Source organism: Tetrao urogallus (genome assembly GCF_951394365.1).
Source record: "Tetrao urogallus genome assembly, chromosome: 4".
NCBI classification, from domain to species: domain Eukaryota; kingdom Metazoa; phylum Chordata; class Aves; order Galliformes; family Phasianidae; genus Tetrao; species Tetrao urogallus.
Window position 1 is genome coordinate 19,854,749 of NC_136817.1, and position 27,906 is coordinate 19,882,654.

Below are 27,906 nucleotides of genomic sequence, written 5' to 3' on the forward strand. Positions count from 1 at the left end.
TGTGTTTGGGGAGCTGCTATTGCTGGAGGTGACAGGTAATTACCTCTGACATGGTTAATCCTCCCTGTTATTAAAACCACTTTCATGTATCTGGTATTGTCTCCTAACTAAAACCAAACTAGCCAAGCTCTACTGGTTGCATCGAGGAAAAATTGTGATGTTGTCCCTTCTATTCCATCTTTTCTGCTGCATGTAGCAACTTGAGGATCATGGGCTGGTACTTCTCATCCTGTCTTTACTTCTTTGTCACACTTCCAGCTGTGATGCAATCACTATGGACCGTCTTCCATCAGGGCCTGGGTTCACAGTCCATTATCTGTAGTCCAGACCCTATCTGGATAAGAGGCAAATGCAGTATTTGCATTTGTAGTAAAGAACGCTGTTTGTCAATATATCTTGTTGACCTTGTGTATACAACTCTGCCTCCGTGTTAGGTGTCCCACAGCCAAAAAGTTCAAAGTGCTTTTCTCTAAGAGGATGACCTATGCTGATTTTGCAGCTGAAGTTAATAGCTTACTGTTCATTCTGTTAGTCTTCAAATGGTTGAGGTGAAACATGGAAGGAAGGCATGAAGTTCAGAAATGTGGAGATCCATAGGTGACAATTAGGAGCACCCAGCCATGGGTGTGCTTCATAATTGGAAGAGTGTCTTGTAGACTAGTGCTGGAGGGTAGAAGTAACATACTGGATTATATAGTGTTGCTAGCCTCTTTTGCTTGTCTTGAATAATCAAACATAGCTGGGCCCTTTCTTTTCAAGAAGGATTGAAAGCCAGATCATACTTCACTGAAAATAACACTTGTATGTAGATATAATGGCTTTAAGCTGCTTCTTCTGGTCATGGGGAAGACCTCAGATGTTGGATGTGATTGGGACATGAGCCCAGTAGTTACAAAGAAGGGCATTGAAACCTGATGTCTTTTTTGAGGGGTGTATTCAGTTGCATTTGTTTGGAGTGTATTCTCCCTCTTGCATCTGACTTTGCATCAAATACAGAAAACAAGAGTTGGTGTAACCTAGCAAGTAGCATTAAAGCTAGGAATTGCTTAGTCTGGCTGAAAACTTCCTAATCTTGTCTTTTTGTGCTGATGAAGCAGGTGTAATAGTTTCCTTTGAGATAAACATAAGCAGTAAAATACATTACGTAACTGGGATTCTGATATAGCTGCTCCAGAATATTGTATGCTGTAAATTGCTCTGCAAACAACTGATCATGGAAATTGAAAGTAGTGATGCTTTTTCTTTCTTCAGTCCTAACTCATGCCAGCTTCTTGGCTGCATTGGGACTTCTATGTGAATGAAATGAGCATGTTCACTTCTATTCCTGGTAGCTATAATGATGCAACAGCCTTTGGAAAGAATAATTCTCAGACTATGCTGCATCCCTGAGTTATGCAATATATATATTCAGGACACATGACTAATGCACGGGGGAAGCAAGTATCAGTTTTTAAGACAGAGGTGTTTGTAGTGAGGCTTGAGGAGGAAAGAGTGAAGCTTGCTCTTAGCCTTTCCACTATAGCCCTATTTTTTTGATTTGATAGCATGATGTCTAATAGGATATCCAATATTAATTTGCAGGCTAAGCCTTTCCACGTTGGAATGTCTTCTCTTATTTTTCATCTATGTGTATTTCACACTTCAGAGAGAAGTTCTGTATCTGTGATGCAAATATTTGAGTGATCTCATGCATAAAAAGCTGTGGTGCAGTAATCCTAATTATTGAGTCAGTAATCGATTACTTTCTCTATGCTAAGGGAAGATGGAGGGATTTTTTTCAATATACTGTTCTTCTTTACCTTCCATTACTACAGCTTGCTGTGTTGCAGTGGGCTGTACCCAAAGGCTGTGTGCCACAGAGCAGATGATGGAAAGGTAACTTCTCTAGTGTTATGCAGTGTGCCTCGTAGTGCAGTCAGACACAAAGGTGAGGAGGAGAGGAGGGCAATGACTGCTAGCCTGGGAGTGCTGGATCTGGGACCTGCCCAGAGATGGCATTGATCCCATCTTAACATTGCTCCTATCCATGACCTGATTTCAGAGTGTCCTGCTAATGTTGTGAAACTGTGGGCCCTTTGGACTGTTTTATAGCTTCTTTTTTGCTGCCTGTAGCAAATCTGAGTCCAAATACTGGTTAGCCTTTATGGACAAGATGACTCCTCCTCTGTTGCCTAGTTGACTAACTGATGACAGCAATGAAAACTTCATAGTTTTTTGATAGTTGATTATAAATTTGAGATTTTTTTCTATAGAAATGAGAAATCTTGACCTGTTATAGTTGGTTAGAAAAAGGAATATGCTTTTAATTCTGGCCTCCTGCATTCTCGCCCTGCAGCAACGTATCATTTCACAGCACTCCTGAACTATTCAAGCACATTTGATGTTCTGTGGGCTCTTTGCTCAGCCAAAACGAACCAAACAAAAGCATCTCTCTTCTTGAAGAAGCAAGTTGGATACAGGACAAGGCAACTCTGCTGTCTGCTCTGTCCTGGTGTAGCAGGTGATGGCAGCCACTGGTGTGGGTTGTCGTCTGCCCGCTGCTCACCTCTAACCTAGTGGGCAGGAGCTGGTGGTGGCATGTGACAGACGTCCCTGGAGACCTTGGCTATGGAGGAGGGCACCAACTGAGCTGGCAGCAGTGCTTTTTTCCATTGCTGGTTCTTGCTGCGGAATATCCATGTCAGGCATGGGCTGGGAGTTGCCTCTCTTCAGCTCTCTGTATGGACGTGACGAGCAAAACGTGCTTCCTGTGCTTGTTGATGCTGCTGCTTTTTGCATACAGCTTTGTTCTGCTTTGTGGCCAATGATAAACTGCTGGTGTGACGCTGAGAGAAATGGGAAGCTGGCCAGCACAGTGCAGCCATAGGGAGATGCCTTCCATGAGCTCTTTGCAGAGTTTTCTGTGTGTGACCGAAGGGAGACTGGAAAAGGAGAGGTTATTTGACAGAACTTCAGAGATAGAGGATCCTTCTCCCCCTACTGCAGGGTTAGGGTGCACTCTGTTGGCTGGTGCAGGAAAGCTAGCAGCCCTGCCTCCCTCCCTGGAGTCCTGTTTGACGCTTACTCTAAAAGCAGCCTTGTAGCACAGCATACTCAGCCAGTATGGTAAATATTTACCATTTGTGAAATGCTGCCCTTCAAAAAAATAAAAAAAAAAAAGCAAATATTTTGTTAACATGTGGTATCTTTTAAATAATCTTAAAACTCAAATTGCCTTCTGTCAGTCTCACCTGATATTTCTGAACCAAAAATTGCTTGTTTACGTAACTCCGTTACAGAATTCTAAAGGTATTGACTACTTAGTGGCAGATAAAAATCATTTTGACAGGGAGAAACTAGTAGGACTAAGCATATGTTGCTCTGCTACAGCAGTGTATCAAAACAACCTCAAATCTGTGCAACTTTTCTCGTGTCAACAGGTTCCAGCATTGGGACAACTGCTCTGAGCTATGATGCAAGCACACGACTTGTTTAGGCATATGCGGATTCCTGAACTTGTGGATGTCAGGCAGTATGTGCGCACCCTTCCCACAAATACCCTGGTGGGTTTTGGTGCTTTTGCAGCCCTCACAACCTACTGGTACGCAACAAGACCAAAAGCACTGAAGCCACCGTGTGACTTAGCAATGCAGTCTGTGGAAGTAGAGGTAAGTGTCATCTGATGTGGGAGAAACTCATGAATGTTAAAACTGACATGGCGTTGTTCTCACTAAAGTGTGTGTTGATGTGATGACCTATTACATTAAATGTTGGGGTCAGATTATGTATGCTGGGGTATACTGACTGGACTAATACTCTTCTGTTACAATATCTAGCTTATAATAGCTGTCAGATGAGACTTTATATTAGATTACAAGCATCAAGAGGGTACTAACTGTCCTGAAATGATCTGTGGAAAGGTATGAGTCCTGCCAAGACATCCCAGCCGTAGAGTAAGCTGGAATTAAAGCAATCATGTAATAATCTCTAGGTACGCTAGCTTAGCTTTGTATTCTGATTTCAGAGGCGCAGTGTTGCAGTTAGGTGGTGTTTAGTGTTCAAATCTGATATTGAAACAGCCTGATTGTTGGTCAGAAGCACGTATAGGCAATTGATTATGTGGTTAGTTTTGTGTGCAGCTGTTGTATCAATTTCCCTGTGTGGTTTTTCCTTTTTTGAAAGGAGGGAGATAGTGTTGGATGTTGAGATCTTCAAGTGAAATGCTTACCTTATGTAGGAATACAAGGATGACAGGTTGTTTGCATTTCTTGCATTCTTCAGAAACACCAGCTGTGGAGTTTTCTTGTATATGCTTGCAACCAAGGTGTCCCATTACAGCAGATTCTGTGTCAGAGGTAGTTTACGTGACTTCTTTTTAAGCTGGAGAGTAGCTATGATTGTAAAGTGATGTAAACAAATGTGGCAGCAGTTTAAATTTTATGCTATGTAAGCTTTCATGGGTTTTAGCAAAACAGACTCCTGTCATAGCCCCAAAATAGGCATTTCTTTCTCTCTGGTGTTTGATACTGGAATTTAGCATTCGCTGATCCCTCCATCCAGAAGCTTATTTAGTAGCTGTTTATTTCTTAACCTTTTTTCCATATGGTATAGTGGTAAGCTAATGCACAGCTCTCATCACTATAGTGAAAACATAGTAAGTAATGATCTGCTGTTAGAATTGCACAAAGGGGGAGGCAAAAACATGATCTGATGAGATCGCTACAAAAAGCTCTTTGAGGAGCACATGTATGTAAGGATCCAGAAACTAGAACTCACTTCTGATGACTCTTCCTAATCCGGATAGCAGCCATTCAAACATTATGGGGAATAGCCTTATGGAACAGCGTGTTTTAGTGGCTGCAGTAAACTAGTAGTGAAAGCTCTCTGGCTGCGGAATGCCTTACCACTCAGTGGAGATCACGTAGGTAGCAGACTGGGAGCTTAGCGTTTTAGGAAGATAGTGGAACAGCGGCTCTAAGCTGACTCTAAAACCACAGACAAATATTTATGCTTGAGACTAGCCTGCAGGAGCAGCTCGCTACCTCTACCTCTTCAAGCAAAATTGCTAGTCGTTGCTAAAATCTATGATAAAAATTGTTGTTCTTTACTGTGTGACCTCATTAAAATAATTAATTCACAATTTTATCTATATTGTGCTAATTAACATTTTCTCTGATCAGAGCAAGGTAGGTAGAGCAGCATTACTTCCGAAAAATGCATCAATAAAAAGACTCATAGCATTAAATGGAAAACAGCTGAAGGTGTTAGCATGTTTTGGGGATAAAGAGCCCAAACTTCAGTATGTCGATGTAACCAAAATCTGTCTTGTTTAGTTTGACAGTTCAGATAAAATCCTTTACAATATAATGCTGTATGCTGTACCAAACTAATCACATGAGAATGCATTTTGATGTGAGTTTAGCTGTTATAAATACTGAATGTAATGCAGTGCTTAGGATTCACTTTCTCACTGATTGTTTAAAATTTCACTTAATACATTTATAAGAGAATAGAGTACATGAAGATGCAATTTTTTTCCTGTGGAAGTGACAATACAAAACACTGCTTTCAAAATATCCCTTAACATTGTGTTGCTTAATCAGAAAATGTGCTGAAAGATCTGCAGAGTGAGCTATGTGCTTCAAAAAATGGGGCAAACACTATTCTCTTCTAATTCTTGATATCAAATCTACCTCTTCGTTACTGGTTAAAATTTTTGAATTATAATTCTTATGTACATTATTTTCTTCATTTCTAATGAGGTTAAGTGAAGTCAGTGACTGGTACAGTGTTTCTATATGTTCTGATGATAAAACTTCTCGCTCTCCTAAGAAGCTAAAAGCATCCTATTTATTGCTGTTCCAGGTCACTTCCAGCTTCTGAAAAGCTTTGATTTAGTAGGTCAGCATCCAGTAACCTGTTCTAATTGACCCTGAGCCAGCACAGTGGTTGTATGCTCAGTTGAATGAGTACAGAGTTACTGAAAGTATCTGCTTTCTTCTTGACTAATGTCCATTAAAATACATGGAGTGCAGTCCTTGAAGTATACTTGATACAATTCCACTTCACTGACATAAAACCTGCTTTCAAAGCTCCCAACTTGATCTTTTTTTGAGAAGAACCTCTTCAGAGATAAGTAAAAGTTTCTCAGGATTCACTTGAACCTGTCATCTGTAGAAGGGAAGGCAAGATTGAGTAATTTTGCAATTTTTTTTTTTTTTTTTTTTTTTTTTAGGACCTGTGCTCAGGCAGAGGTGCTTCTTAGAAAAGCTTGCTGTGAGCAAACCCTTGCCTAATAGTTGCACAAATATTCTGGATAGGAATCCCTAGACCAAAACTAGACCAATGCTATAATATTGCTTAATAACTGACTTGAAGCTGGCAGCATGAGCTGTATTCTAAGTAATCTTCAAAAATGCAGTGAAATACACCTATATCTATCTACTGAAGAATATCATTAAACTCTCACACTCTTGTTGTCTCATGAGAAACTGCATTCTCCAGTGGAAACTGGATTTCCAACAACCTTAGAATTAATTTCACTTTCCTTTGGGAGGAGGAATCAAGTAAGCAGGACCTTATGTTGGTTGTACTTCCCTTTTTTGGTAAAATTTGGAACTGATGGTTTGTTTCAATAGTAGTCTGTTATAATTTCTCTAATATTCCTTTTTAAAAGAACAGTGCAGTCAGTCCTGAATTCAAGCAGTGTGCTGTTTGATAAAGGCCCTGTGAAAACTGCTTTTGTAGTTCTAAGTAATAGGATGTATGAGCTAAACAGTACTGGCTCTGATTAGAAGAAAACACTTCTTGTCTGTTGCTGCAGAATGGCTTAGGGTGTGGTATTTTGGCTGATATGTGAATTGTAGAGCCTCAAATGTGATGCTAATGCATTACACCATAGATGCAGTGACATCTACAGTGAGACTGTGATTATGAACTTTGTGTCATGATCTTCCTCTGGCTAACAGAAGAGGTGTTGAAACTGGGAAATATAGAAGCTGACCTTGGTTATCCATGGTCTGTGTAACATTTGAAATAAAACAAGCAGTCATGCATATTTTTTTTTTTTCTGGACAGAGATGTGTGTAAGTGATTGGTTCATTTCCTACAGAGTAGGCACTGGTGTGAGGGCAAGTGTGCTCTTGAATTTCTGATGTATGAGTGTTTAGAGGTAAGCCAGTCATTAATTTGTTCTGGGCCACGTTCACTGTATGTTTCTGCTTACAGTCAAAGGAGTGGCAAGAACTGCATTACACATAGCTTTTCTAAAACAAGTTAGACTTGTTTTTGTGTTTAAAATGTTTTTGTCTCTGGTGAACTGCTACTATGCTTGCTCCTTTCCAGGTATGTGTGTGATATGACACACAAACCTATGTCCCTGCAGATAAAGCATGTCTTTCTACTTGCTCTCTCTTGTAGAGTACTTTGAAAACAAAAAATAAATCTTTAGCCTAGAAGTGTCAATGACTGCACATGACTAGCCTTTTGACATCATCCATGATATCACAACACAAGCATAGATTTAGGTAGTCCAAGACCTCTTAATCAACTCCTGACTCTTTCACAGCAACCACTTATAAAGAGGATTTTTAGTGATGTGTACTTGAAACTGTTTAACCAACTGTACTTCCTTTTAAGAATCTGCTTGTCTGTCCTCTGAGCTGGTCTGCTTAGTACTTGCATAACTGCAATTGGTATAAAATGAGCTTATTTAATCTGCCACTATCAAATGGACTATGTTGAAATTATTCAGTTTTTTTTTTACTACAATTGACAGTATGTGCAAGTGCTCATCTGTTGAAAAATAGTGGTATTATCATAAATGCCTGTAGTTAGGTCAGGAAACAACTTTTTCTGGACTCAGTTTTTATCTGGTACAAAGTATTTTACTTATGAGACCACTCATTTTGAAGTCACGCTGGTTGTGCCTAAAATATTTAGATTTTGAAAGCTCAATTGGAGCATGGTTGGTTTCTAATAGTAATTGGAAAACTACTAGTTGGAGATTAGGATCTCAGTGGTAACATAGCTAGAATGTTCCAATTGAGATTAGAGTAAAATATCCCTAAAGAAAAGTCCTGTCAAGAGAAAGCAGTGTCAAAAGGCGTTTTGTGGTACTTAAACTTGTTTTGTGCTCTTATGTAGATGAAGATAATTTTTTTTTGCCCGACACGTTTGCGGTAATGTAGGGAGAAATCTAATGTATCTCAGTGATGTCCAGGGAAGCCTTGTAGATCTCTCTCTTGAAGAGTTTACTAGGGCTCATAACAGAATTTTTTAAATGGATGAGAAGTTTCTATTTCCTTCAGAACGTCATGTTAATCTGTACTGGAGAATCTAACTTTTCTCTTTGGTTTTCATAGGGTGAAGAGAATGCTCGAAGGTCCTCTCTTCTCAACGGTGATGAGTTGATAACTTGCTACTATGATGATGTGAGAACAGTCTATGATATGTTCCAAAGGGGGCTACATGTATCCAGTAAGTTGAATTCAAAATGCATTTTATCAGCAATGTTAAGAGCTAAAGGTCCGAGCTCTTGAAATGCAGTTGAGATTGGAGAGGGGAGAGTGATGTCTACCTAGTAGCGAGATGAATACATAGAGTGTGAGCTATCTAGAAGGCAAATCCAATTATGACCTTCTGAAAAACAGGGGTGCTTGAATAAAGCCTTGTTACCAATGTATCCTTCTCTGGCTTCCTTCTCTGCTTGTTCTCAACCTCCAAAAATAAAAATAATAATAATAATTAAAAAAAAACAAAAAAACACTGTCTTCAGAAGGTATTTGCAAAGAATTCACAGGATGTCAGCTTAATGCTGGTGAATGTGTAATTAGTGTAGTGGCAAGACAAAGGCAGGGATTGCATTTTGTGTAACTTTTTTAATTGCTGTTTTTAGATAATGGTCCATGTCTAGGGGTTAGAAAACCAAACCAGCCATATGAGTGGATCTCCTATAAACAGGTAAGTAGTCTTTTTCACTTAGTTCTAGAACTGCTTTTCTTTGCTGGGGCTATTGGTGCAACATGCAGTTGCAATATAAAGTCTTAATTATGTATGGGTGTTCTTAAATTGGTATCAAAACATTGTGGAAAGATTTTTAGTTCCTAATAGAGTATCTTAAAAGAATAGCCTCAAAAATAAATATGAGGGGAAGCACACCACCTCCTGCACTTAATTTATTCAGTGCTTTATTCCTGAATGTTTTTGTCTTACCTTTGCAGCTTAGTGTCTTGCTGCTGAATTGCTTAGAATTTGGATGCTGCCTCTAAAGGGTTGTGGCTTTAAAATGGTGTTCAGGGATGCAGACTGGTACTAGTTTTACAGTAGAAAGCGCCCTACTTACAAATGTTGCTTGTGCTTCCTGGCTGCCTGTCTCTGTAGTGCTGAAGAACACATTATAGAGTGTTAATAAATGTACTTCTACCTATAAGCACACTGCTGCTTTGTCATCGCTAAAAATGTCTTTAAAAATATATCTTCGCTCTAAACTTGAACAACTCTGCACTTTCAGGCTGTTTCTGACTTAGTAAGCTGATGTCTTTAAAATTTGCATAAGCTTTATGTAGTGCATACTGCTAGGGTCACTTGAAGACCCTAGGATCACTTAAAGACCTTTAGTAGATAGCAGAGGTGACTTCCTGGTGACTTTTGCTGGGCATCTCTTTGGTGCAACCTGATCAGCAAAGCACTTCTGGTTGAGGCAAGTGACTAATGTGGATTCAGGTAATATGCTGTGTGGAAGGAGGAATTAGAGAACTGCCTTCCCAAAAACTTTGTTTATAGATTTAACTGGATTTTGCCTTTTTATTTTCTTGCTTCCTGAAGGGTAAAATGATGTTCTTGTAGGCAATTGAGTTCAGTGTTTTTCTGAAGAATGAAGCAGAAAGATAGCTTGTTTGGTGTTGTTGCAGACAGCAGTATAAAGCTGCATTATTGCATTTCTAGCCTTTCCTGCATATATGAGTATGGAATCAAAACTTTTTACTTAACAAATGAAAGTCCAGCTGGATTAAGCATCTCTTCTGCTTCATATTGGATGTAAGTGTAGGGTCTGTGTTCAGTTTATAGTAACGTTACTTCAATCTTTGGTTTCCCCAAAATTAGAGAACATCTAAAATACTCTAGAAAGCCACTGTCTACTTCACATCAGTTATTGTCCTTCTTGTTAGACTTAAGGCAAAAATAGTTTATGGGTATCGTTGGAGCTTGTCTCAACTTTTCATTTGGCTTCTCTTCATTTTCCCCTCAGGTTTCAGACAGAGCAGAGTATGTGGGCTCTGCATTACTTCACCGAGGCTTCAAACCATCTCGCAGCCATTACATAGGCGTCTTTGCACAAAACAGACCTGAGGTAATTGACAGTGTTTCTGTTAGTGATCTAGCTGTTATTTGAAATGGCCCACCATTTTAGTCTATTAATTATTGGCAGTGTACTGAGCTTCTGTACTAAGGGTGCTCTTGGAGGTGGGGCTAAAGGCTGAGCCGTTATTGTAGACCCATAGATGTAGCACCTTTAACTAAGAATTGAAATGGATAACTGACACAATTGTTAGTTATATTCTTTTATGGACTTGGAGTTGTATGCAGAAGACCAGAAATCATTAGGAAATCCAAATGAACTTAACTCTCTACTGCTCCCCTCAGTTGATAGAGAAGATGTTTAATAGGAAGTCAGTACAGCACTTATTTGATTTAATGTTGATCACAATTTGCTTTCTCTTAAAATGGCATTGGAGTACTAAGTAACTGAAAGAGGTTGGAAGTCACAAGGTGTTTAGTCCTTTAATGATGAAATGTTTGTGCAAAGTTCTGTCATCTTCATCTTTGTTTTCTGTGGAGGAGGTCCTGAACATCAAGATTTTGGATTAGAAAACTAAGAAAGGCAAAAATAGAGAACTCTTTGAAACTCAAGGAGACAGACTAGATGTAGTATAACTAAAGATCATTTAGCAAAGACAAATCTCACAAGCCTGAGACAACTAAGGGGATGTTTAGATTGATTTATTAATATCTATCATAGTAATCTGGCAGTGATTCTAGATTGCTGTTATTAAAAATAGTATGAACTGATAAATGTTTGTTGATTCTTAAAACTTACTGATTGAACTGGTAAGGCAGCATTACTGTAACCTGTGTTTGTGATTAATAGTGAGCTGGTACTTGCTGTGGTAGGCCACTTAAACCAAACCTGTATCGAGATGGGAGGATGGTTGATAAATTTTCTCTAAAATGTTGACTCTTTTCAATGAATACCAGCAACTGGATTAAGTTACTTAGGGCCACCTATAATGTTGCCATTCAAACAGTTATACACCACTTTAGATCCCTTCTCACTTTTTTTTCAGTTTGTCACTAAGCCATCCCTTCTGGCACTTAAAGCAAAACCCCCCAGAACAAACAAAATCCATGATGACAAGTGATGTCGGACCTTCCTCTCAACTTCTTCTCTTAACTCCCACTACAAAAAACCAAACCTGTAGCCTTGTACAAATAAATGCTTTTTCTGGATCTTAAATCTGGTACTTTGCATGCATTTTCCTGCTGGAATACTGGTTCTAATAGCTACAGGCTTTCTTCAGTGATAAACAACTGGGTTGTCTCCAACTAGGAGTCTTATAGCTTATAGCATTAAGTGGAAGTTTTTCTTTTAGGAAAAAAGTGTGGAGGAGAGCCAGATGTTAGTGTCACACTAGACTTTAGGTGCAAGGAGAAACTACTACTTTTCCACGGCTACGACTTTTGATCTGAAAGATAAGTTCTCGGGTTGTTTGGTCAGTGGACTTTCTGAAGGAGAGCATGATGGTGTGGTCTGCTTAAATATCATGAAAGCCAAATGTACTTGAGTTGCACTGCTCTGTCAGACTTTGAGTTGGATCAGAAGTGAGCTGGAAAGAACTGTTGAAAGCAACAGTTTTAAATCTGGGACTTTCCCTACTGAAAACTACTGAACAAGTGTTGTGACGTTCCAAATAGAATCAGTAGTCCAGGTTACGTAAAGATTTTTGTCAGTGATTCATACTTTTCAGTTCCAGGAATGACTGCTGGGAAAATCCCCTGGAGCTGGGAGTTGAAATCCTAGCGTGTTACCTCCTGAAATATCACTAGAAAAATAAATCTGGATTATTAAAATCTACTTTCATTTTGAGTAACTGGACAACAGAATCTTTTCTGCAAGCAAGGAAATAGTGTTACAGATTGAGAAGACAGTGCAGTTAAACGTGCAGTTTCCCTTAAGAGAAGATCACATCCCTATCAGGAAAGAAATTGAAACTTCTAGCCTGTTGTCTCTGTTCTGTACTATCTGCTTAGGGTTTGAGAGAGAGCTGAAGTGTTGAGGTTTAATAGTTCTATTTAAGTATGGTTTTAACTTCAGGAGCTAAAAAGGAAGCAAGATGTCATGATGGTCCAGAAAATAGGATGTTGGTTGTTGTCTTGACAGTCACAGTATGCACAAATGGTTGGAGGCTATAATGGGAAGCTTTAAGTGTGTGTGGCTTCAAAAGTCTGTTACTGTAGTAGACATATCTACTAAAATTGAAACTGCTGTACAGCTGCCCCCTCTGGTTACATCTATTACAAAATCAACATCTATGATAGAACCATATAATGGCTTAGGTTGGAAGGAACCTTAAATATCCATGCCCCAGCTGTGGAAGATGGGGTTGCACCCCGTCAGATCAAGGCTGAAAGCCTTGAATATCCCTAGGGATGGGGCAGATAGATGCTGTCTAGGAAGAAAAATGTTCAATAGACCCCATTATGGCTGGTGTAGATGTGCCTAATTAATCTTTAATGCAGATATAAGACATACCAGTAAGTTAGCTGAAATTGTACTAATTTTATCAGATATTGTGTTATCTGTAATATATTGCATTTCTGGTCCTCAAATGAGATGCAGGTAATGTACAGATGAGAACATACTATGTGTGTAGGAACTTAGAAGTCCTTTATTGATTCATAAATGATAACATAAAGTTTTGAAGACTTCAGTGGCCTCCTTGAGAACCTGAAGATAGGAAACAGTATAGTATTCCTAATCACTTTCCAGCTGTTAGTAGGTAAATTAAAGAATTAATGTGTTAACTGTTCTTTTAAGACTGCTTAAAATTGTTCTTAAGGTCAGTTGAGTTTTTTTAGTGGGAGCTTGTCCAAATGAACTTTTTCCTAACAGCATAATTATCATAATGCCACTGTGTCTTTCTTAAAAGTCTAGGTAAACACAGCGACTTACATCTTTTCTTTTTTTTTTTTTTTTTTTTTTTGCAGTGGGTTATCATTGAACAGAGTTGCTATACGTACTCCATGGTGGTGGTGCCACTCTATGATACACTGGGAACTGAAGCGATTACTTACATTGTGAACAAAGGTAGGGCATTTCTAATAGCTCAGCAAGTGAACGTATGCTGGAGCTGACTCAGAACAGATCTGTAGTTGCCTTCAGAGGTCTCTTCCATTATGGACTTCTGTAGTATGGAGCTAGTCTGAACTTGTCATGTTGATAATGTTGTTCTCCTTCATCAGCTGACTTATCACTGGTTTTCTGCGACACACCTGAAAAGGCTAAACTTCTGCTAACTGCTGTAGAAAAGGGGGAAACTCCAATCCTCAGCACCATTGTGATCATGGAGCCTTTTGGCACAGATCTTGTGGAACGTGGCAAGAAGTGTGGGGTAGAAATCTTCAGCATGAGAGAAATAGAGGTAAGCGTGCTCAATCTACTGCTTCAATCTCCCATTTACTTGTGAAAGAATAAGAGTGTCTGCTGAACAGATATCAGGACTGAGCAGAGTACATAGACTTAATTTCAAGCAAGAGACAGTTATAAGGAAAATAACCTACTAGTGTTATTTCACAGTACTCAAAGAGTCAAAGCATATATGCAAGATGATGGAAGAATATGTCCACGTGTAACTCAGATCTGAACATAAAGCCTTGCATGCATAGGTGGCGGAACTTGATGATCTCTAGAGGTCCCTTCCAACCTCTGCAATTCCGTGTGATTCTGTGGTTAAGACTTAACTGTATGCTATGACTAATACTCCAGAAGTACTAATTTCAAAGAATTTGTGTAGGCTCTTGTAATGTAGTGGAGAAAAAAGGCATCGTCTCCAGTAGGGAGAATGTAAATGTTTCCTCAAGCAGGAGAATGGTAGCTCCAGTTTTAGTATAGGAGGATACTTCCCACTGAATCATCTAGCTACAGAAAAAACCTAGCAGTAAATACTTAATCTAGATGCTTAGGTAACTACTTCCAACTAACATGCTAAGATCTTTTCCATGCTGTTTTAAGAACACTTGATGGTTGGGGTTAATGTAGTAATGGGTATAAAAATGTGTAGAAATCTCAGTTGTGTATCAAAAGTAAATAATGGGGCTCACTCAGACTGTAGGGAAGTATTGAGCTGTCGGTGGTGCTTGAAATGCAGATGCTGTTTTGAGTAGACAGCTATGTTGTAGTGGCAGTTTTTTTTTTTTTTTTATAATGGCACTGTTTCAAAAAGGCAAGCTTACAGTTCAACTGTTTCCAGATGCTCTTTTTTCCTTAAACTTTGATGCATGTGAGTAATTTAGGAATCTAAAAATTACCCATGCACAAGGAAGGCTAGGGCTAATAAAGGAATGCATAATAATACTCTTGTGGATTTAGAATGTAAAGGCAGTCGCCAAGTTAATGCATTTGCGCACTGAGGGCAAAACTGTATTTAACAAGAGGTCAACTTGAAATTTACTTAAGCCCTTAAATATTAGTGTAAAAGGACTGTAACTCATCAATTCCCCTTTCTGGGGAAACCTCAGTCTTTCTCATCACAAGCAGTGATGAAACCTGCAAGGTGCTTACTGAGGTGAATACTGCTTCACTTGTTCAGTGACACACATCTTCTGCATGAGGTGTTGGATTTTGTCATTGCACTGCTCAGCCTTGAGCTTCTTTCATTAATGGCTGCTGGCTTACTAGCTAGAAGGGGGTAGGGTGAATTCTATGAATTCTAGTTATTGTTGTATTTGTAGAACACTAACTCTCCTATATCCTTTACAACCTTTGTTCTGCTTCTGTAAGTTTTTTTTTAAAAAAAAAAAAAAAAAAAAAAAAAGCCTTAACAGGCAGTCTAATGATAGAATGTTGTGGTAGTTAGTAATGTAAGTTACCAAATCTGGTCTTGTAAATTTAAAGCTCATGACTTGTGTCTCCCTTCTTTCCATACTGTAGGAACTGGGAAAAGCACACAGACAAAAACCTATGGTAAGTTAATTTAAAAATTGAATCTGAAGTTAGGGTGACTGCTAGTTTGGTCTGTGTAATGCTGTCTCCTGTAGCTCAAAAGTAACTCCATTTCAATGTGTATTTCAAAATTTTATGCAAGTCTCCTTTTTTCCAGCAATCTTAACCATAGTAATACTTTCTTAATTCTCATAGCCTCCAAAGCCAGAAGATCTAGCAGTCATCTGTTTCACCAGTGGAACAACAGGTATACCTAATTACACTCTGCATGATTGATCAGCTCAGGGAGCCCTCCTACTTTGTTTTCCAAGACTTTCCTCTGCTGCTGCTGCAACCTTTTATTTTTTGGGCAAGTAGCAGCTGGGGATATTTTATTATAAGGCTTCCTTCAGTTTTTCCTGATGATCGGTACAGAGTTGCAATATTGTCAGACAGGAATCTAACACTTCTGGGTTTGGAAATAGGTACTGAAGCTGTATTACTGTTAGACTCTGACTTAATTGTGTTTTTGTAGTAGCATGAATTATGTAGCTTATGTGCATTGTGCTCCCCCCCCCCCCCCAGTGAAGAACTGAAATGGAAAGCCAGATGTTTAGATAACTCACAAATGTGAAGCATATGACAATATCCAACACCGGTAGGGAGTGAAAAGGAAGAATACAATGGTATTAGTTACACTTCTGTAGCAGATTTAAGAGCAGAATTGTTTGAGATCTTAATAGCTGCCTCCACAGAAATTTTGAAAAGCTGATCTAAGAAACTTATCTGTTTCTAGAGGATTTGCTCTCCTTATTAAATTGAGTACTTACATGTGAACTTAATACTTCAGTTGGTAATAGTTCTCTTACTAACACATTAGTTAGCTCTGTCTTTTCTTTAATGCCCAGGATGGAACTGATTGAAATGCTATTAGCTTGATTTTACCTCTGCTTGGTAACTTAAAGGATCCGACAAATTCACTGTTACATACTGATGTGTTTTTTCTTTAGGAAACCCCAAGGGAGCTATGATCACTCATAAAAACATAATCAGCAATTCTTCAGCTTTTCTGAAAACTACAGAGGTAAACTGCAAAGCTAACATTATGGGTTTGTTTGCTTGGAGGGGAGCAACGCTAAAATTTCAAAAGCTTCAGTCATAATGTAGTAAGATTGAATTGAAAAATGTGACTTGTCAACACTTAGTCTATGCTTGTTCAGAAGTCAATGATTACCTAAGGCCTCTTTCTTTTACTTCATAGGGTGTGTGAGAAGCTGCATAATGTAATTCATGTTAAACCTAGCGGGTGTTCTTGACTTCTCTAAATCTATAAGACTTTAATAGATTTTGTTGCATGGATCTTAGTTTTTTCTTCAGTAAGCTCCTCCTTGGTTTCTTATGCATGTAACTTCTTGTGGACCAGGAATAGCAACTGAGTATTGCTCTTGAATTAATGCAGGTCTGCTAGTTTTTTGGGGGGATGTTCATCCCTTCCCCAACCCCACTGAGCTGATACTGTGTTAGTAACTATTGGTCCAGCACAGCTGGAGAACTTGCAACTTTGCTTCTAGTGTGTAGATGTGGCAGAAGTTGGGCCATAGGGTAGCTCTTGGACTGTTCTCTTGAACGTTTATTTTATCAGTATAGAAAAAGTCTAGAATAGTGTAACTGCACTACTGCCAGAGCCCATTTTGCTTAGTTAAAAGTGGGCTGGTGTCTTCAGCTGTAGTTTCTGGCATGTTGTTACATGCTGTTGTCTTCATGGGGAAACTATGGGCAGAGGACTGTATTTAGACCCCCCCGAGTGGCAAAGTCCTCTACTTAGGATGTTGTAGGCCAGGAGCATGTGGGGAAAAGCAGATCTCTCATGCAGAAGTTCTGGCATATCTACTTTGTGTACACTGCTTATAGAATTAATTCTAAATTAAGCAACTGGTCTCATGTTTAGATCATGTGAGGTACTCCTGATATTAGACTTATGGCTTATAAACTGGACAAATGAACTTTGTGCCCTACAGTGAACGTGTTTTTTATCCCCAAGGACAAACCACTTTAATCTCCATACGATCCCCTGCGGTGTGTATAATGGAACTTTTCGGAGCTTCTCTCAGAACATGTTTCTGTTCATAATCATGTGTATATTGTGATAATCTGAGCAGTTATTGTATGGAGATGTAACACAATTGCAGCAATGACTTCTAGTACATATACTCTCTTTAATGAATGAGAGACAGCAAAGCTCTATTTTAACCAAACTGTAGTGAGGGCTGTGCTCTAGAGTTCAAGTGCCTGGCTTCATTGTTTAGCTTAACAAAAATAATTCTATTTTGCTTAATACTTTCACTTTCAGAAAACATTCATGCCTACCCCTGAAGATGTTCTGATATCATTCCTGCCCTTGGCTCATATGTTCGAGAGAATCGTTGAGGTAGGCATGTTTGTTTCACAGGACTATTAGAAGCTTATGTTTTCTTACAGAGATCTGTGATAAACAGCACTTGGTTTGGATTTTACACATGTGAAAACTTGAGGTGAAGTTTGAAAAACATCTCAAAAGTTAATTTTAGAGCTAGTGTTAGAGAGAAACTGGTTTACTGGAACAGGAGACAAGTCCTCCATATGCTTACTGCCTAAGTTCCCCCTAATATAATCATGCAGCACTAGAATTTAATCTGCGAAAGTTATATAAATATTAATTGTGTGTAATGTGGTGGTCTGCTCTCTTAACCAACTTACAATTAGTTTTGTCTAGAATTACTATTGCTTCCAATAAACTTGAATGAGAAGAGAGCCATTTTGTTTCAGTTGAGTTTTCTTCCGGGAAATGAAAATAGAATTTGTCACTAAATGGCATTGGAAGCCAACATTTTCTTGAATAGTTATTCTTGCCTGTATGGCTAAACCTAGAGTTTCACTTCTGGGGATGAGGGGATTCAAGGCTGTCTCAATGCTGGCAACTTTAGTCATAGGTTGAAAGATAATTACTAAGCAATATCCAACTGGAATAAGGTTCCTTAAATATGTTGTGCAATAGAGGCACTGATGTTTAATCATAAACAGTATAGTTCTACTTCAAGTTCAATTAACCTAGCTCCCTTAGATGAAATAGCAAACATGAATTTTGAAGCTGATTATTCCCTTTCATAAACTGGGAAGTAAACAGCCTCCATGCAAGTGTGAGAAGATGAATAGGAATGGAAATCTTTCCACGATTTCCCCGAGCTTTCTACTCAAAGGCTTTGATCTATATAAGTACATTTTTGTGAAGACTGGGAATAGATGTAACTTAATCAAAGTTATGGAAAACTCAGCAATGGTGGCAGAGTAGCAGAGTCCCAGGCTGCAGCAAGTGAGGATAAGCCCAAGTACAGCAGCTGTGGATGCAGAAACAAAAGAAAAAAGCTGCTTACCTTTAGAAGGCCTCAAGCAGGCATGGATTTCCAGCAAGACAGCCTAGCCTCTACTGCCAGCCCTTAAACGAGGTCTGGGAAGGGGTGGATCCTGTGGATAAGCGCAACAGGTGGAGCTTCTAGTCTATCAGACAGCATAGAACACTACAGGATTAAGTCTGCCTCCATGGGTGCAAGTCTAAAAAGATGCTGAAATAAGCAGTGGCTCTGCTTACGTTTTTCAACAAATGTAATCTTGATCACCTAATGACAAACTGTTCACATCCTTGTTGTGAAACAGGAAGGAAAACTAGAGTGCAAGAGAATATTTCACAAGCAGCACACTGCAGGAATCTGACTTTAATGCAGGATTTTGTAGTACAAATAAAGGCAGTAAGTTCTAGTATATTTTTTTGAATAAGCTTGTTGAATAATGCTTTGAATCTTCTGCTGCCTCTGAGTTCCTGGCACTAACTTATTTGGCCAACTGCTTTTTCGGCTAGGGGCTCTTGTGCAGTATTTGTTTCTGTCTCCAAGTCTTTGGTCCGTGTGCAACAGATGTCTTGCAATTTATCTTTCCAGTCTCATTTAATAGAGAATGCTGCAAGACTTGTCCACATCAGTGGATCCTGCACAGTCCACTCCACGTTTAAAAGTAGTACATGTATAGTCAGGGTGCGTCATACATATTACACATTTTTCAGACATCTTACTTTTCTCTAACAGTGTGTAGTTTTGTGCCATGGAGGTCGGATAGGATTCTTTCAAGGGGATATCAGACTACTTATGGATGACCTAAAAACACTACAGCCAACTGTATTTCCAGTAGTACCACGATTGTTGAACAGGATGTTTGACAAGGTAAGTTTAAAGCTGAGTCTAGAGCTGTTCAGGGTTTTGAGGGGCTTTCTGAAGTCTGTGCTGACATAGCAGAAGTAATTGTGTTCTGGGATGCCACTGAACTACTGTGTTTTTCTGAAAGACCAGAAAGTACAGGGAGTAGTGCTGAATGTATTAAAGCATTTTCAGGCAGCCAGCACTGGCATAGAAAAGTATGACTAGGAGACTTCGTTCTCTCCAGCTTTATTAAGGGCTCACTGTTTTGCTTTAAGCAAGCTGAAGTCCAGTCTACACTGTGAACTTAAGGCTTAGCATCTGCATGCTGCATTTCTAGTAGCTGACTCATGGAAGGGAATTTGCAAATCAAGGTCAGGTGTCTGCTATGTTTGCATGGACACGTACAAGTTTCCTACATAGCAGCCAGCAATTTCTAGCGGGGAGAACTACAAACCAGCCAGTCTAGTGCTGGAGAGATGGTGTGTCAATAGACCCATTCTCTCCTATGCTTGCTACTTGCCTTCTCAATCTTCCCATCTTCTGCAATGGGTATTCAGAAGTAGGGTCTTTCTTGGCCCTTTGTATGGAAAATTTTTAATGATCCTTTTTATATACAAATAGTTGATATCTCAGGGTATCAGGATATCTCAGGGTAGGCAGAGGAGCTGAAGTATACAAGTAGTCTGTGGTTGTCAAATAAATGGCAGACATGTCAGCTGTCTTTTTCATGAGACTAGAAGAACAGCAAGTAATGCAACACCTCTGTTTAGCCCCAAGAACAAATAGCACAACTCTGATCCCTTTGTAAGGGGAGGAAATCCCAAGACCATTTGCAGGTAGTGCTTAGAACTCTGTCCCTCATTCTGTTCCAGTGTTCTGTATTGGAATTCTAGAAACAGGGATAAGGCTTGGGTCTCCCTTCTCCTTTTACTGTGTTCTCTTGCTTGTTGTCCTTGGTATTATGATAGTTTCATTCTTCTTTGGCACATTTTCAACCTCTCACAGCCCTGTAGTAGCCTGGAGAGTTAGCAAGTGAAAAATCAACGTGGGAAGCCTCATAATTCTGAAGGGCTTCTGGGTCTGTCTATTAAGTGAATATGCTAATATTGGTCTGGTGTTAACTCTGCTCTGTAGCTTTCTGGAAACAACCAGAAGGAGTCTTTAAAAAGATCTAAAAAGAGAACTTATGTATACACAACAAATTGGTATTAGGCATTTCTGAAAAAGGTTTGCCTGTTAGAAAATTCCAGGTTTTAGTGAGTTGTGTATGTACTTTAGAACATAATAGGGATTATGCTTAACTGGCATTTCAACCAAGCTAGAATAAAAACTGATGTTTTTGCTTGCTGATCTATTAAAATATTTTTTCAATGGATTAACTTGTTCTTGAGAATGTTGTGCACAGTTGGCTGGGAAGAGAATTCAGCACCAATTTAAATGAACACAAAAGAAAAAGGCCAAGTCACAAATATCAAAATCTATCCTTTCTAGGAAGTTGTCTAATTGCTTGTTTTAGGCTGAGTCCTTATGCATGCTACTATAAGAAGAAAAGTATCAGGCTATTGCACTCTAATGCTATATAATCTTTTAAATAGATTTTTGGACAGGCAGATACATCATTGAAGAAGTGGATGCTGGATTTTGCTTCCAAGAGGAAAGAAGCAGAACTTAGAAGTGGTATAATTAGAAACAACAGTTTCTGGGATAAAGTTATCTTCCGAAAAATACAGGTATACTTGGAAGTCTAGGTCTCTATATTATGGATATTGAACCTTTTTTACTGTTGCATCGATGTCTTCATTTTTTTTTATCTTGAAAAGAACTCCAAATGTGCCTGCTTTCATACAGAACAGCAGTATGATGTGCTCTTAATACTGGAGTCTGAAGCATCATTGTATCTACTTTGTAGTTTGTAGGTATCACTTTGCAATTGCTGAATTTGATATGGATGGTTATAGTGTGATGTGATATGGCTTTCCCTCTCTCATTGAAGACTATCTGGCTTCTCAGAGTAAAATTGAACTCTTGTTCTCATTCTTCTTGCTCTTACTGCATCAGATAACTGCATTAGGTTATGCAGAGTAACTGCATAGTTACTCTAAGAGTCTGGTGCTTCCTTCTTGAAGAGTGAACACCCTCCTTTGAAGGAGGAATGCTGAATGTTAGTACTATATGTAGACCCTACTATTTTCACGCTGTAGGTCACTAGTAAGTATGCCTGGTATTGTATCTGGTGCTCTCTTGCAATGGCCTGAACTCTGGTTGTACAACACCCTCCTGTGGCTGCTTTTATAGCACTTCGAATGCATGAGAAACTAATACAAGGCAGGCTAAAAGTAAAAACCCTCACTGCAGGGCCATAATTTATATCAGCTTCTGGCTGAGTCTGTGACGTTACAGCATAGCCTCTGTGTATGTTATGTACTTGAGATGCCATTAAAGAAATGGAAACATTTCTAAATTTTAGTCTCTAACATTTGTGGGTGGCACTTCTAGGTGGATAGCAGCTGGGGGTGGAATGTAAAAAACAAAACAAAAAAAACCTCTGGAAATATCTCTAAAATGCTTTTGGTGTCTGCAGTATCTTGTATCTGTTGTAGGCAAGTTTGGGAGGAAAAGTACGGCTAATGGTCACAGGAGCAGCACCTGTATCTGCAAGTGTACTGACCTTCCTGAGAACAGCTCTTGGCTGTCAGGTGAGTTTCCTAGCCTTAATCAAATACAATAATGCTTTTAAGTGCCTGATTAAAGACCTAATGTAAGAGCACTTCTAGTGATCTGACTATATGGGTAAATAGCTTTCTGGTATTCTTGGAAGCTGTACAAGTACATATTGTCTTCTAAAGATTCTCATGCCTCTGAGACTTCTATATTCATCTCAAAGTCATTATGGTAACTGAAATATTAACATCTAAACTAAAGGGGGGGAAAAAAGATTCATAGGATGCTGTAAGCAGTAATGAATGTTCTTGGATTAAGTTTCTGGGTCTTGCTGTCCTTACAGAAGTATTCACGACAGGACCATCCCTGTACACGGCAGGGAAGTTAGAACTAGACGATCTTCACGCTCCATTCTAAACTAAGCCATTCTATGATTCTGTTGTAGAGGATCTCTTCAACATCATGTAGTATTGTTGCTTTAAGGATGAGATTGGGTAGAATTAGATTGCTCAATTTCTCTTCCAAGCCTCTTCCAAATACGTGCTCTTTTGAGGTTAAATCTGAAGAGACAATCTAACAATGGCACAGGATGGAATAAATGTGAAATAAATTTCAGGGGTGGAAAACATTGACATACTAAAAATTGAGGCTTCTGTGACTTGAATTTCTTCAGTAGTGTGCTAGTATAGCAGTGTTGTGCACAGAAAAGGACTTACGTCTTGTATATAGTAACAACAGAGCTGTGATGAGATATAGGGATCCTGTTTCTGACTTTCGTGAGCAAACTTGTCCTTAAATAATATGAAGTCATTTCTAGTGCCTTTGTTCTTAGTCTCTTCCTGTTGCACTCTGTCACTTTCAGTTCTGATCTATGCAGGTGTCACACATGGCATGTGAAATACTGTGAAATACTGAGTAAGTATTGGAACTGAGGGTGGAATATTATTACTTAAGTGTGTATTGAAAATAAAGCTTCTTAATATGGCAGTATTCTTTAGCATAATCCTCAGTGTCTTCTAAACTTAGTTTTAATCTGGATTAGGAAGAAAGCAAAATCTTACTGTAATGAAGAAACTATATTGAAAAGTAAGAATTCTGAGTAAGTGTTGGTTTTCCTTCCTAGTTTTATGAAGGGTATGGACAGACTGAATGCACAGCTGGATGCTCACTATCTATGCCTGGTGACTGGACAGCAGGTACAGTGTTTAATGTCTACCTGCCTGTTAAAGTTCTGATTGCTATAGAAGCCAAATTACAGGATTTTTATCTATTACACACCTGTTGTGAAGAGTAAGATTACCTTTCAAGTAATGTTTATTAAAAAAAAAAAAAAAAACAAAAAAAACAAAAAAAAAAACACAACTTTGAAAGGCTCTTATGGAGTTATTATTCTTAAATAGCCAGGAACGTTCAGTAATTCTTTTAACTTTCAAAAGACTTTGCCCTTGTGAGTTGAAGTAGATGTAGGAGAGAAGAGATTGTAGTATTAACTTCTAGTCTTGTAGAATAGCAATCTGTTCATAAATACTGGAAATTCAAATGATGCTTTCTAGTGTTGGAACAGTCTCTATTTGTTATCTGTTTTACTTCTAGCTCCCAAACTGTTATAGTCCTGATACTTGAAAGTTACTGTAATAGTTCTGCTAATTTAAAATGTCCACAGTCTGATTATACTATAAAGATAGTGAGCCTGGCTACACTGTTCAGTTTACAATGTTCTGGGAGTGTCTGAGAATTTAACATTTTAAACCCAACAAATTACACCAACACCAGTACAGTAATAGTTTAATGTGTTACCAGAAATTGTTGTTTCTTGTATTACTTTAGTATATAGACAGCTTATAGCTACTAGAATCTGACTAACAATCCATTCAGGCTTCTAAAGAATTCCTGTTAAATAGGTCATGTTGGAGCACCAATGGCATGTAATATCATAAAGCTTGTTGATGTGCAAGAGATGAATTACTTGGCTGCCAAAGGAGAGGGTGAGGTGAGTAACTTCAAAATGTCAAGATTTCTTGGAAAAGGGAAAATTGCCTGAGCAAATAACTGATTTGCATCACAAATAACCAAGACAAACAAAAGGATTGTGCATTATTTGCTTGAGTAGAAATGAATCGTTGGATTTTAATTCCCAGAAATGCTTAAGGGTTATCTTTTGTTTGTTGGTAGAAGGCTATCTTTTGGCAAATGGAGAACAGCATTCAGATTCTTTCCAGTTGTGTGTATGACCTAATTGCTAGTTCTCTTCAGCAGGTTTTTTTTTTTTTTTTTTGCATCTTAAATATGCTTTAAAAGTATACTCAGTTTCTCTAACAACTGTGTGTTTTCGTAGTAAAAAAATATATATATTTTGATGTTTTTCTTCTACTCACTATTAAATTTTGCTGAATTAGGAGTGAGCTTAGACTCAAATATGGTAGTCTCCTAGAATTAAGTATCTTATTTTTATTCAAATTTCCCCGGTGCAAACTTCTTTGGATTTAACAGAAGTGGTATAGTTTGTTGCACAGCACGGTAATTCATAGCTGTAAATTTGCTTTGCCTAAAATAGATCTTCCTAATTTGTTCTTTAGCTACTATCATCAGCTGGATTCAGCACTTCTAGTCCTTCTTTCTGAGAATAAGCTTTCAATATTCTTAGCCCTGTCAGCCCTTCTCTTCACTTTAGTCAGTTATCCACATTCAACAAAAACTTGTAAGTAGAATTAGGCATGCATATATACAGATGAGGTCTTAGTGCCAGTTAGAAGGATACAGATAAATGATTTGCTGTCGCTACTGGGAGAAGCCATTACCTACTGCTAGCTAAGATTGAAGGAGTCATAAAGCTCGATAAAGCAGCTTTTCAATTCTCTAGAATATGTAGAGGACATATTTTTCCAGGTAATCTCTGTTCTTATAGCAAAAGTGACTTAGTTTTTAAAACTTAAGTTTGGTTGTGAGTTTGGTACAGTCCCTGCAAGGTTCTGAGGGCCCCCACTAATGCTTTGTCCTCCCTCAAACTGATGATATCTTCTGTTCACTTGTACAGTAGTTCAGTTTGCCAGTATGCTATTTTATGCCAGGGTAAGCACTAAAAATGTTTGGGATGAGTTTATTTAGTTTCTGAACTATATTAGTAACTTCCTCTAATCTGAGAATTAATGGGCATTAGTCAGTTCCTTGCCTGTTTTACAACTGTACTAATTCCCTAGAGTAATAGTTGACCTAGTATTTGTCTGTCACTATTAAGGCCAAATTAGTAATAAATATTGATTTAGAACTGGATTCTCTAACTCTTCCAGGGTTATTCTAAAGTCCTGATAACTATTAACAATAATAACATAATATCATGTTGGCACTTCTCATAACTTCATAGGCATGTTTTAATCATTAGAATTCCCTACACCCAGGTATACCCTTGGATTACTTTTAAAGCTTTCTACTTGCAAGAGCTTTTTATTATACTTCATATCAATGGAAAATGTCTCAATCTGTGCCTGCCCCTGCACAAAAAAAGCCCCTACAATAAAAAAAAAAACAAAACAGTTCAATTAATATTTCATTACTGCAGTGGTGGTTGCTGAGAACTGTCAGAGAGCATTCCTTACAAAAACTGATGATATTTTCCTTCGTAGTAATATATAATACAAATGGCTGTCTTTCAGGTGTGTGTGAAAGGGCCAAATGTATTCCTTGGCTATTTGAAAGATCCTGAAAAAACAGCAGAAGCTCTGGACAAAGATGGTTGGCTTCATACAGGAGATATTGGGAAATGGCTGCCAGTAAGTTAATGTATATAGCTGTAAGGTATTTCTGTGGCTATTAGCAATAACCTAACAATTTTAAAATATATATGTATTAATACAGTGAATTAAAAAACAAATACATAACCTTATGAGGAGAATTGTTACGTATGAAACAAATCTGTATATCTGGGGCTAAATATAATAAAAATAGTGTGAACCTGAGACTGTTTCTAGTTCAGGTTAGATGGGTGCAGAGCTTGTTTTAACCTTAGTTTGACAGTGCTCTCCTGTGGTGTCTGATAATAGCTTCTGTCAATAAACTGTCTTGAATCATGCACAGCATTTAAGGTCATGTTAAGACAAAGCCTCAGTAGTATTGTTTCTGATCCTTTCTTGAAAGCTTAATAAAAGGCACTTATTTCTGAAATAGAAATAAGTAGAGGCAAACTCTTGTTCATATACTTGAATTCTGGCATTATGTGATCTGCTCTGATGCACTGTGTAGACTGGTTATCACTTGAAGTGCCTTTTCTGAGTGGAAATCATTTTTGTCAACAGAATGGTACATTGAAGATCATTGACCGGAAAAAACACATATTTAAACTAGCCCAGGGAGAGTACATAGCTCCAGAGAAGATAGAAAATGTGTATCTGAGAAGTGAAGCACTTGCTCAAGTGTTTGTCTATGGAGAGAGTTTGCAGGTAGGCATTCTTCTGGTAATTTTAAAAAAAGAAATTAAATGCAAGAGAGAGATGGTAGAAAAGGGTTTTCCTTTCTTTTTTCCTTTCTTCCTTCCTCCCTACCCCTGACTTTGAGATTAGTCTTTACACTTCCAGTAGGATCACAGAATGGTTTGAGTTGGAAGGAACCTTTCAAGATGATATAGGCCACCTTTCCCTTTGTTATGGTCAGGGACATCTCCTACTAGACCAGACTGCCCAAAGCCCCATCCAACCTCACTTTGAACACTTCTAGTGTTTGGGCATCCACAGCTTCTCTGGGCAGCCTGTCCTAGTGTCTCTGTTTAGTGTTGCACACTTCAGCTCTCAATTCACTTTGGATTCCACCCGTTACAGAATATGCTTCTGGATCTAGTTTCAGACCAGGTAGTAGAAATGGATTAATTTAATTGATTACTAAGCACTATATATAACCTGCCAACAGTGTATGTGGAAACTTCTAAGAAAAAAGTTTCATTGTTAAAACTGCCACCCAAAACCAGGCAGAAAACCAGTAAGAAGCATTTAGGAACCAGTGTCGCTTTGTTTGAAATGAATAAACAAAACAGGAAAAAAAAAAAAAGGCACTTAAATTTCTTTATAGGCCTTCTTAATAGCTGTTGTGGTACCTGATCCTGAGACTTTGTGCAAGTGGGCCAAGAAAAAAGGAATTGAAGGCTCATATGAAAAGTTATGCAAAAACAAGGTGAGTAAATAAGTAAACAGCTAGCTATTCAGCATCAACTTTCTTGAGCTGTACAATGTATTCTTGTATCCACAGGATGTCAAAAAGCACATCCTAGAAGACATGGTGAGAGTTGGCAAAGAATCTGGTTTGAAGTCATTCGAACAGGTAAGATGCTGATTAGACTTGAGCATCTAATTCTTTAAACAATCTGTAACAATATAGTCAGACTAAGAACTGGTTTTAATTTGCATTTGGAAATATTTTAAAGTAATATGCTTTTTTATGGTGACTGTATTAAAGGTCTTGTGTATTCCAAAGAATGTAGCTTGGTTACTAGCTGTTTGTTTTCCAGGTTAAAGACATTATCATGCACACAGAAATGTTTTCTATTGAAAATGGCCTGCTGACACCAACGCTGAAGGCAAAGAGACCAGAACTACGGAAATATTTCCAGTCACAGATAGATGAACTCTATGCTAATACCAAAATGTAACAGTGGATTGAGTAAAGTGGCACACATCTGATGTCTACTATTGGTCGTCATATCTGTAATTTGACTACAGTGATTATAGGGAAGGAAACTGTGCAATCATAAACTTGTACAAAAATGGGATGGGTACTTGCCATAGGAACATTGAAGAAATGGAACACTGCCTTACTGTCAAGTTGTGTTGCATACTGTTTTTATGGTGACCTACAATT

The 27,906-nt window shown here is 38.4% G+C and overlaps 1 protein-coding gene across 1 annotated transcript; it reads left to right on the plus strand.

Moving 5' to 3' along the window:
* Window positions 1-3,449: 3,449 nt before the first annotated feature.
* On the plus strand, window positions 3,450-27,697 carry ACSL1 (acyl-CoA synthetase long chain family member 1; the record flags this gene model as incomplete). The annotated part of the gene is made up of 20 exons (XM_079534322.1): window positions 3,450-3,647; window positions 8,343-8,457; window positions 8,876-8,940; window positions 10,229-10,330; window positions 13,246-13,345; window positions 13,501-13,679; window positions 15,188-15,220; window positions 15,395-15,446; window positions 16,189-16,262; window positions 17,529-17,606; window positions 19,294-19,428; window positions 21,000-21,134; window positions 22,005-22,100; window positions 23,189-23,261; window positions 23,967-24,055; window positions 25,716-25,832; window positions 26,355-26,498; window positions 27,121-27,222; window positions 27,298-27,369; window positions 27,557-27,697. 20 exons carry the CDS (start codon window positions 3,450-3,452, stop codon window positions 27,695-27,697), a joined length of 2,100 nt encoding a protein of 699 aa, XP_079390448.1.
* Window positions 27,698-27,906: the final 209 nt, after the last annotated feature.